The sequence below is a fragment of the Balearica regulorum genome, chromosome 2 (assembly GCF_011004875.1).
Source record: "Balearica regulorum gibbericeps isolate bBalReg1 chromosome 2, bBalReg1.pri, whole genome shotgun sequence".
NCBI classification, from domain to species: domain Eukaryota; kingdom Metazoa; phylum Chordata; class Aves; order Gruiformes; family Gruidae; genus Balearica; species Balearica regulorum.
Window position 1 is genome coordinate 150,360,274 of NC_046185.1, and position 11,090 is coordinate 150,371,363.

General features: G+C 54.4%; 1 protein-coding gene across 1 annotated transcript in view; it reads right to left on the reverse strand.

The window, feature by feature from the left end:
• MKX (mohawk homeobox) overlaps nt 1-9,300 on the reverse strand; it is a 48,621-nt gene extending 39,321 nt beyond the window's left edge. Inside the window, 5 exon segments of the mRNA XM_075746414.1 lie at nt 5,777-5,936; nt 8,165-8,411; nt 8,944-9,052; nt 9,054-9,090; nt 9,092-9,300. Of these exon segments, the coding sequence (XP_075602529.1) occupies nt 5,777-5,936; nt 8,165-8,411; nt 8,944-9,052; nt 9,054-9,090; nt 9,092-9,300 (762 nt within the window).
• Nucleotides 9,301-11,090: the final 1,790 nt, after the last annotated feature.

An 11,090-nucleotide genomic window follows, 5' to 3' on the forward strand; every position in this document is an offset into this window, starting at 1 on the left:
AGAAAGAGCAGAGGCAAGCTACCTACACTTTAACAATATTTGTTTAATGATAAGTCAGGTCTTAAAAATGCTATTTACTCCTTGCAGGAATAAGTGTATTTTAACATGACCTCTGCAAGAAGGAGGCAGAGTAACATTACTTGCAAAGGAGAATGTAAAGAATGTCAGGAGTCTATAGCCCCGCTCACATCTTTGTGTTGTGAAAGTGCACACAGAGGAAGCCGGAGACTACTGCAGTCATATTCTGACCTGGGAACAATCGTACCATTTAATTTATGTGAACCTCCAAAGCAAGTTAACATATGTTTTACCGATACATGCTAACCCACCTACTAGAGAGCCAAACTGTAGACCCCACTGTTGGATTTTGGCCCTAGTTTTGTCATCTGTCTATTGTAGCTAAAGTTGTATAAATCACACAGAAGTATCTGGCTAATTATTCTGGATCGATAATCTCTTCTAGGGTGATTATGAGAAAAGTAAACACTATCTGCTTAAAGGAAAAACAAAACGTCGGTTCAGAGTCCCACCCAGAACTTATCAGTGGCGGCCTTAAGCCTGTCACTTTGATTTTGCTTAAAATCACGTTTACATGAAACAGGGTTCCACTGAAAATGATGCCAAACACATAACTTTACAAACCACGTACTTGACTATGACAGGTTAGAAGACCAAAACTGTAGCTGGCAAAGAAGAGTAAGTAATTTTCATTCTCTTCCAAGGCTACTTGTTTATATTCATCATATTGACACAGCAATCATTATAGTAAACCAGAAAGGGTGGGCTGGAATCCATCCACTTTCTAATGCCGTTAACGAACTCACTCCAGACTGCTCAGCTGAAGCAGCAGTCACCTGGCTGCTGCATGATTTAGTATAACTCTGAAAACAAGTACGTAACGATGGAGATGGATCAATCCAGGGTCCCACTGAATATTACAGCAGTTACCGCAGCATCTTACAAAACTGACAGCTTTCCAACCTCTCACGAGAAAGATTTCATTATGCTCCATTTCATTACATATTGAAATATTTCATCAGTGAAGTGCCATGTACAGAAAAGAAAGATAGGGTAGTATTAGTGTGACTCATACATAAAAGCAATTAAATTTAGCAGGAGTGATTTTTGCATGGTACTCTTGGTTTATTTGGGGCTCATTCTTTCCATGCCAACGCTTTGCTTTCTGCATATCAATATGAAAAGATGAGTCATATTTTAAGACTTCTGCTATGAGAGGAGGAAATAGTAGTATTTGATCATTACGAAAGAACCTGAAGTCAGCATTTACAAGAGAAGCCTTCTGCTAAAGCACAAAGCAGCAAACTCACTCCAGAAACTCTTATCCCAAATGCAATTACAAGGCCCATTAAAGCTGAAGGAAAGTTAGGCAAATCCACTTAAGAGATTTTTAGGCTAGATCTGTGGTGTGGTATCTCCGGGTGCTTTCCTGCTCTTGGGCACTGCTGTATGTTGCTGGAAAATCCTGATCTCTAAGACATCAAGAGATTCAACGTCTCTCCCACTCTTTAGTCTTGGACAACCTCCAGGTGTGTGGACTGGAAGAGGCTGCGTGGCCCCAGGCTGCACCAGACAGCACGCCCACCCTGAACTCCAGCCACTGCCTGGGGTATCACAGCCTGTTCATGGCTCCTTTAAAGCCAAGGACAGTTTTGTCCCTAATTTCAACCAGCCTCAAATGTTACCTTGTATACCCATGTGGTCTTTAAAAAGTTGCATGCCTACTGCTGTAGGTCCCACTCAGTACAAGTGCCTGTTTGCACCACGCTTACTTAAGCTATTACAGAAAGAAACAACCTAAGCTGCCGAAAGTCAGAAATCCTTTATGATGGCCCCAAATTACACTACTGTGATCTCCAGAAATAATAAAAAAAATCTCAAAACAATGATTTACATACAAGCCAGTGGGAAAATCTTCGTCTCAGAAACCTCCCAAAGAATGAAGTAACTTGAAAAAAAATGCATAACGAAACTCACTGTTCTTGTAAAGAAACAATCATGTAGTTCTTCAAGAAGAAAAAAGACAAAATCCAAGGAGAACGATAATAGATGTGATTTTCATCATATTTTACAGCAGCTCAGTCATTCCCAAAGAGCATCAGGTACTTATATCGGCATCATGAAATATTGACCCTCTGGCTTTGCTTCTGAAGACACTCTCCAATTTTATTGTAATTTTTTCTGCTTCAATGCTTCAGAGTGGCCAAAGTTTCAAAAAGGGAACAGAAATCAAGCGATTCTCCTCCTCCAGTAATCCAGATATGCCTTTATGAATCTGAATACTACTAAATCCATAGCAGCACATGACCAATACCATTAATCCTAGTATTGCAAAAAAATCTCTCTTCAACAATACGACCATTCATATTTCTTTCTGGAAGGAATATACAGTCATTTTTCTTTTTTATTTCACAAGAATGTCTAAACCAAAATTTAAAATAAAATAAATCAAGCACTGTGGTAATAATACAAATGAAAATGTAGCATATTAATAGCATATTAATAGGACAAATTATTGGATTCTGAATTGGAATCTAATTGGAGTAAAACATAAAATGCCTTTTCAAACTATATTGCTTTTTTGGTTTTCTGTTTTGGCAGTTGGGGAAGTAGAAAACTTTGGACTGTTGGACTGAAAGCTGCAATAACATTTGCCTTGAGGACTCCCGAAACCTTGCTGGGCTGCTCAGGAATAAGTCAGCCCAGAATTTGCCCCAGGTTTTGCTACTGTTTATTAAGAAACAAGATGATTTATGATTCCTGCAAAATCCTACCTTCTTGAAGGAGTTTGGCTTTCCTTCTGCAGTACTGCCAGACACGCAGCTGGAACAGCCCCCTTGCTGTCCCACTGCACCCAGGAACAGGGGCTTAAGCCAAAGTAATAGTGAGGTAGAATAAATTAATCTAAAATCAGCCAGCTGGGTGATAGCAAAACTAATTAAAATAAAATTGTGGAAGATCTGACATGCAGACATTGTCCTAATAATAACAGTGGAAACAGGGCTGGATGTTCACCTCCTTGTCTCACAGAAGGATCAGTTTTATATAAGCCATAGTCCTGCAAAAGCTCCTTTGGATAGATGGAACATACTGGAATAAGGTTGATCAGATGAAAGAAAAGCATGTGGAGAAGAGTTACAGATATATTTGCAATATTACTGTGACCAACATCACCTTCCAGGCAGCTGCTGAAGACCTTTTCCATGGTCAGCAGTCAGGTGAAAAACAAACCCCCCCAACCATTCATTCCCTAAACAGCATTTTGGTGGAAACTGAAAGGGGTTTTCAACAGTATCTTTTGTCTTCCCCATGGCTTCCAGCGACAAGGCGTCAGCACACGAGGGATGCTGGGAAGAAGTAACAGCTGTCAGCAGACAACAGCCTCCACAGGAGCAGAACGCTGTGGGGGCAAGTGTACGTTCCCAAGAGCAAAGACGACAGAACAGCACTGAGAAGGGGAAGAAGAGTAGGAAATAGGAGACAGGTGAACGTGAGGGCGTGTAACCCTGAGAACACATCAGACACTGATTCCTGGTTCTCCAACGATGTCTCGTGTTACTAGATTAGAAAAGCAATCACAAGAGACCCTGGCTGATGCTTCTGCAAAACGTCCCTCCTGGGACAGAAGCAAAGCTTTCCAACAGATACCAAAGCCCAGTCCCGAGCCTGCTCTTGGTTACCACTCAGCTGAAAGAGCACAGCCTTCGGGGAAGCTATTTCAGATGTACCCAGTGTGACTGAGATCACAGCCTGGCGCTTTCTCTCTCACTCTCAGGGAACAAGAATTTTGATCTGGATTACAGTCTTGTTCTTCTGGGCATCTGAAAAGTAGATGTGGGGCGTATGTTGTTTTTTTCTTCCAGGCTGAGGAATTACTGCTGGTGCCAGACTTACGTATTTACCTCGCATACAGATGCTATCGTATTCCTGGATTAAAAGAGCATTGCACCCAAATGATGGAAGAAACATCTGGGGCTTCTTTTTGATGGTGTGCTTCTGTAAATGAAGATAGATGCGCTGGTTTGCAGAGCTCTTTCAAGTATTACAGTTCAGAGAAATAAGACGGGTCAAATTCAGCTTCAGCGTAAATCCACTGGAGTCATGGGGGTCTCACGGAGATAAATGTAGCCGTCCATGGCTCTTTTTAATTTTATTCTACGCCTTATGTAGATAATAAAACTCTGTGGAGTAGTGGCCATGGCTCAGTTGATGCTTTTACAGAGGCTAACACAGCATATCCTCATCAGGATTTATCAAAGCTGCCATGAGAGAAATACTACAAAAACCCATCATTTTTTTCCCTTGTCTGTTCATTCCGTGGCATTTATAAAAGAACAAGAAAAGAACTCCTCAAGAGGTCATTAATGTGAAAGTCTCCCAATGTGTATTCTGGATGTATGTTTTAAATCTCATGTAAAAATACAGGAATATTCTAAAAGCCATAGTCCAATAAACTACTCCTGTTGAACTGTGGCATTGAATGGATAGTGTTTATGTAATCGTATTTTTAAAAGTCTGAGCAAACCTTTCATGTATATTTTTTAAAAGCAAAAGAAGTTGTTTTAACTATATCTTCCCGTTATAACTGGCATTTTCTGAGACATTAATATTATTTTTGTCAAAGCTATAGTGTTTTTTCTAGTGCAATAGTTTTACAGTGAGGTACTAAAGTGTAAAATTTTCCCATTTTGCTGTTACTAGGATTGAAGTTCACAGCACTGGCTCCTTTGAAGGAGTACTCAAAATAATAATGCTGAATTACCACCTTCTTTTTCTAATACTTCATGTTATTTTGATATCTTCATGTCCTTTGCAAAGCGACACATAACGTGTTAGGCAGAGCGCTGAGGACCCGATCCTGCAAACACATGTGTTTCATTTTATGCACCTAGCAGTAGCTCCCAGTAAGGAAATTAGATTATTCACAATGCATAAATCTCTGCAGCATCCAGACCTGAGATAGCATCGCTCAGCAACCGACAGCATTTAACCACATATTTCAATAGTGTGCCAGATGGCAGAGAGAACAAAGAAGCAAGATTTATAAACATTTGCAGCCAACTTTATACCTCTTACTGCAACACAACTGCCAGTCATTTCAGAGGAGTTTTACCTGAGAGCGACACAATTGCTCCCCATGCCTAATTACACTATAATGGTAATGCCTGCAAGACTGCGAAGCAGAGTCAGCGCATGCTGAGCCACTGCACACAGTATGTACGGTAACACTAATGTCTGTGCAACAGGTGATGAGTATTACCAGAACAATGTAACGGTTTCCATTCTAGCTCATTTCAAAAGGGAGAAGAGTAGCTCCCTACAACTTCCTCAACAATTATTCCTATTCTGTGCTGAAATCACCCGTTTCGGTTTTTTTTTTTTTACCTGAAGATTTTTAAAGACAAAGCAAAAATATTTCCACTGTATTTATGAATGGGATTAAAGGCATCTTTTCCTGCGAGGGAAAGCACACACCTTTTGTCGATTGCCTTTAGCACTTCCCGGGCTCGGACAGTGGGAAATCCTGGGGGGGGGGGGGGGGGGGGGGGGGGGGGGGGGGGGGTACAGTCCTGCTGGAGGGGGAGCCCCGGGGAGGGCTGAGGCAAGGACGAGCCCAGGACCTGTGGCCTTGCTGGCTGCACTGCTGCCTCCTTCCCCTGATACCCAGTGCTGCCTCTTGCTCAGCTCACAGAGGGACTTCGGCTGTCCCCGTCCCTCCCGCGCAGCCGCCCGAGGTAGGGGTAGGGGGTTCCCTTACCTGCACCAAGGTCATCTGGGAGCCGAGGGCCAGCAGGATCTTCTCGGTCTTGGTGGGGTAGGGGTTGTCGCGGTGCTTGTAGAGCCACTGCTTGAGCGGCCGCGCCATGTCCTGCAGCGCCTGCCGCTTGTGCCGCACCTTCCCGCCGCTCTGCCGCGCCCTGCCGCGGAGAAGGGGCGCTGAGGGCCGCGGCCGGGGCAGCGGGCACCTGCCCGCCTCCCCACCCCCGGCCCCGGGCTCGGTGTCGAGCTTCCCTGCGCGGCCGCCGCTGCGGGTGCGGAAGGCGCGCAGGGATGCGCGCAGGGATGAGCGCAGGGATGCGCATCCGCCCGCGGGGCGCCCTGCCCGAAGGGGCAGCCTGCTCGGGGGGCGCTGCCCCAGCCCCGGGGTCCACCCTGCCCGGGTCTGTCGCTGCTCGGAGGGGTGCGCCCTGCCCGGAGGGAGCCGAGCCCCGTCCCCGCGGGGTGCTGGGGTCTTTCCACGGCCGCAGCCCTCGCCCCAGGCCGGCCGCCCAGCAGAAGGCGATGCCTGCAGCTCCCCCAGACTCCCCGGTCGAGGGTTTGGGGGAGCGGACCGAGAGGGGAGGGCTCGGGGCGAGCTTCGCCCACCCCGGGCGCTGGCCGCGGTGGTGCTGCGGGCCCGGGCGGCTCCACCGCGGGGATTTCAGCGGGGTCAGGGCTCCGCCGGTGCGGGCTTTCAGTGTCCCGATGCTTTCGGTGCTCGGCATCTGCCAGGCGTGTGGTCGGTCTGTTTACAAAGGGGCCTTCCCGAGGGGCCAGGACCCGCCTCGCACGGACTCGGCCGCGCACCCCAGCACGGCGCAGCCGGGAGAAGAGGGCTGCGGTGCGGGCTGCGCCCCGGGGCCAACCGAGCCTGACTCCTCCGCCCGAATTTATTTGCCAGTTGTATTCAGAGATACTCGCGGCATCGAGCACCTCCCGGGCCATTTCCCTGCGAGGAGCCGGCGGCGAGGAGCGCTCCCGGGGGAGCAGGCGTGCCGCTCCCCAACGCCGCCGGCAGCGACGCGAAGCACCCCCCGAAGCCCCGCGCCTGCCGCGGGGGGGGAAAGGCCGGGGGGAATGAAACTCAGTTCGCGTTAAAAAAAAAAAAAAAAAAAAAAAAAGGAAAAGGTGTTTGTAAGAATAACAAGCGAGTGAAGGAACCCGGGGAACCAGAAGGAAAACCCGGAGGCGGGCTGGGGCCGGCGGCGCGCCCGGCGAGCAGCGCTGCGCGTGGCGGCGCGGAGGCTCCGGCCGGCGGCGGTCCCGGGCGGCGGCGGCAGGGGGCGCCACGGTGCCGCGCCGGGCCGGGCCGTGCTGAGCCGGGCCGGGCCTTTCCGGGCCCTTCCGGGCCGAGCCGTGCCGAGCGGCCGCTGCCTCGTCCAGGGCTCGCTCGGCAACCCAGCTCCGCCGCCATCGGCTGGTAATGACATTTCGGTGAAACATAACCTGCGTCCTACCAACCGGCACCGCCGATAAAAGTACGAGCTGACGCAATCGTTAAGGTGGAAATTCGGCAGTAAAAACAGCTCCTCGGAATTTCTCGGTCTCGGTGCCTCCTGACTGTGCTCCTTAGTCTATAGGTTGTGAAGCTGACCCGAAATGTCAGGTCCGCGCTCGCCAGTTCAACCCTTCGAGCTACGGCTGACAACCCGCCGGAGCTAACACGTCCTCTCATCACCTCCTATTTCACCTGTTCCAGCACACAAAAAAAATCAGCCGCAGACAGCTCAGCCTCAGCTGCCTTTTTAGCAAAACCGTTCCTAACATCACCCTGCCCAGCCCTTGACTGGCAGCGACCTAGTCCGTTTTAAATCCCATCCCAGGGAATGCACCGACAACGCAGGTCCTTCCCGTCCGCTCGCTCGGCGTGCTGCAAACCAGCCGGGACGGCGGAACAAGTGCTAGGGGCTGCGCAGTGCCCGCCCGCCTCAGCCCCGGCGGCGAACCGGCTGCCCCTGCCCCGCCGGCGGGGGTCGGTCCCGCGGCCGCCCCGTCCCGCAGGTTTCACGCGTTCTGCCTTGCGCCTCTGTTTTGGGGGCTTCAATTACATGAAGCGCCCGACCAAACCGGACGAACCCCGGTTTCCCCGGTTTGTTTTTGTTTGGAAGCAGAAAGGGGGAGGTCAAACACCGCAGGACAGGAGCGCTCTGTCTGAGACATTCCAGCCCAATCGGACACCTCTGCATCACCTATTACCGGAATTTCCCACCGTAGCTGTGGAATGAGAGTCCCAGAGAGTACGGACCCGGGGACGTGGGGGAGGACTCGTCTAGAAACCCATCTCGCAACCCCAAACCGGCTACGCGGCGGCCGGGAGCGCCGGCAGCGGCAAGCAAGGCCGCCCCGCGGAGCCGGTGCGCGGCGCGGAGACAAGCGCACGGCATACCCCGTCCGCCGGTTGCGCAGGCTGAGGCTCTCCTTGATGGACGGGCTGTCGGGCAGCAGCACCTCGGCGTGGTGCGGCCCCTCCACCACCCCCACGTAGGGCCGGCCGCTCCGCTCCCGCTCCTTGGCGTCTTCCTCGAAAAGCACCTGGCCGCTGAGCTTGCTGAAGACGATGGTGTTCATGGTGGGGGGCTGGGGGCCGCCGTCGGGCTGGCCGCCGGCTCCGAGGTGCGGGGGCTCGCTCTGCGCTGCAGGGAGGAGGCAGCGGTCACCGGGCAGCCGCGCCGAACCGCCGAGACCCGCCCGGCGCGACCGGCGGGGGGGGGGGGGCAGCGCGGAGGCACCGGGCGCCGCCTGCCCACCCAAGGGGGGGTGGGGGCAGCCCGCCCCTCCCACGGCCCAGCCCGCTCCCACGGCCCCCCCCCAGCACAACCCCGGTCCGCTCCCGCGGCCCGGCCCGCTCTCACGGCCCCCTAAGACCCGGCCCGCTCCCACGTCCCGGCCCGCTCCCACTCGCACCTCGCCGCCAGCCTCCGCCGCGCTCCTCGCTCCGTGTCGCAATAGTTCGGAGCGCGGGATTTCTGTTGGGTTTGGTGCTTCTCTCTCGCTTGCTCTCTCTCTCTCTCTCTCTCCTTTTTTTTTTTCCCCGTTCCCCTCCCCTCCCCCGGAATGATTTTCCCCTTCCCCCTCCCCAAACGGGGAGGGAAACAAATTGTTTTTAACGACCACCAAATGCGCAGAGCCGGCGCCCGGAGGCACAGCCGCCGCGCAGCCACTCACACTGTCGGGACCGCCGCTCCCCATCCCCGGGGGGGGGCACCGCCGGCGAGGGGACCCCAGCAGCCCAAGCACGGGCACGGGCCCCGCCCGGGTAGTGCGGCGTCGGGGGGGCGGTGCGTGGAGGGGCGGTAGGAGCCCGACGAGGGGACGGCAGTGCACGGCTGGGCAGTCCCCGGTGTGCAGGCGGGGGTCCCCTGGGGAAGGCGGCTGAGGACACCGGCTGGGGTCACGCTGCCCGCGGGAGCGACCCCCGTCGGGGGCGCGGGGCACAGCCGGCGTGGCGGCCGCCGTGCTGGCACTCGCAGCCCTGCGCCGCTCGTTAACGCTGGCGTTTAATGAAACCGGACCAGGAAACATCGTCCCCCCGTCCCCGCTCCTCGTGTCCTCTTGTCCCGTCCGTGTTCCCCCCCCCCCCCCCCCCCCCCCGCAACAAGGCTTGTAAATTAGACCGCAGTCCAAGCCGGGAGACAACGCGTTCCCTCAAGGCATCCTCGGCGCGGCCGCCGCGCTCCCGCGGAGAGCCGATGCTCAGCCGCCGGCGAGGTCTGCGGGAGCCCCCGACCCGCTCCCACGGATGTGCCCCGGTCCCCCCTCCTACCTCCTCCCGGCTCCCCCGCACCCCCCGACGCCCTGCGGCGCAGCCAGCTCGGCCCCGACTCCGCCGGGCTTAACATTTCGGTTACTGTGCGCAGAAACGAAGATGGCCACAGTCAATATTTACAAGGATGTAATTCAGACGCTATTTGACCGCCGCGGGTGAACGGCGAGCAGCCGTCTGCGCCCGCGGGCCCGGCGGGACGTGCGCGGCGCGAACCCCCGTGCGCCCACCCCCCGCGCCCCCACGGCCTCCTCGGCACCTCCTTCCCCGTGGGCTCTCTGTCCCTGTCCTTGTCCTCGCAAGCGTGACCCCAAAAGACCTGAGTCTGCCCAGCCGCTACCGGCTTTATCCCTTTCCCCTCTCCATCACCCTGGACTCGTCCCATCCCGTCCTTCCGGGCCGGAGAGGCCACCGCCGAGGCGATACGCGCTTCTCCGCACCCTCCGGCGCTGGAGCGGCGGGGACAGGCGGGCTGGGGGCGGCCGCCTTCCCGGCCCCGGAGCCTGGGCGGGGGCAGGTACCTGCTCCGGGGGGGCGGCCGCTCCGTCCGCGGCGGGGCACGGTAGCGGCTCCTGCCCGCGGGCATCCCCGCCCGCCCGCGGCGTCCCCCTCCCGGGCCCTGCCCCACCGTTTCTGCCCCGCCGTGGGGAGTTTTCTGCGACCTAGCCCCCTGTCCCTGCACCCCTCCGTCACGGGCGCGTGACGTCACCGCCGCTCTGTGCCACGTCACACAGCCACACAAGTTGGGGAAGGGGATCCCTGGAAGAGGGGTACTCTGGTGTCGAGGATCACGGACCCTGTCATAATTTCTCCGATTGCTGAAGGGAACCAGGAGGGAGGTTGGGGAAGGGCAATGTGCTGAAGATGCCCCATCATTCAGGGAGAAAGATCGCGATCCCCAGGATGGGAAAAACCCCCCACAACAACTTGCTGTTAGCCCCCAGCCTAGAAAATAAAGAATAGGAACAGGCATAAATGACCGCAGGAGCTCTTCTGGCCAGCTGATGCACCCTGCGCTCCCGCGGGCCTTTGGGCAAAGCCCTGTTCGAGGCTCCCCCACAGTCCATGCCCTGGCCAGAGCACTCAGAAACAGCTGGGGGAGGGAAGTGGGGGCATACGGGGACACCGTGGGATTAATAAGTCTGTGCTAACGTGCTTATTAGGGGCTTGCTGCAACACATGCAGCTCCAATTATTGCCATGCCCAGCTGAACTGTTTATGACCTGGGAAGTATTGTTATAATTATATTATGGCAAAAGGAGGCTGAGAAAGCTACAGGCTTGATCAAAACCAAGTTCCTGAGGGCTCCTGCTCACTCCAGCAAAACAAGAAGGTGATCTCAATTGTTTGCAGCCTCATACAAGTATTTGCCCTATTGTCTTCCCATTTGCCTCCCAGCCCCTCTGGCACAGCAGGGGTGATCCCTTCTGGCAGGGCAGGTGCAGGTTCCATCCCCAGGCTCCCAAGGGGAAGCACGGATGGAGCACAGCAGGTTTCTGTGAGCCCTGCGGGCTGAGGCAGCCTCTGGAGCAGGGTCAGCCCATGCACT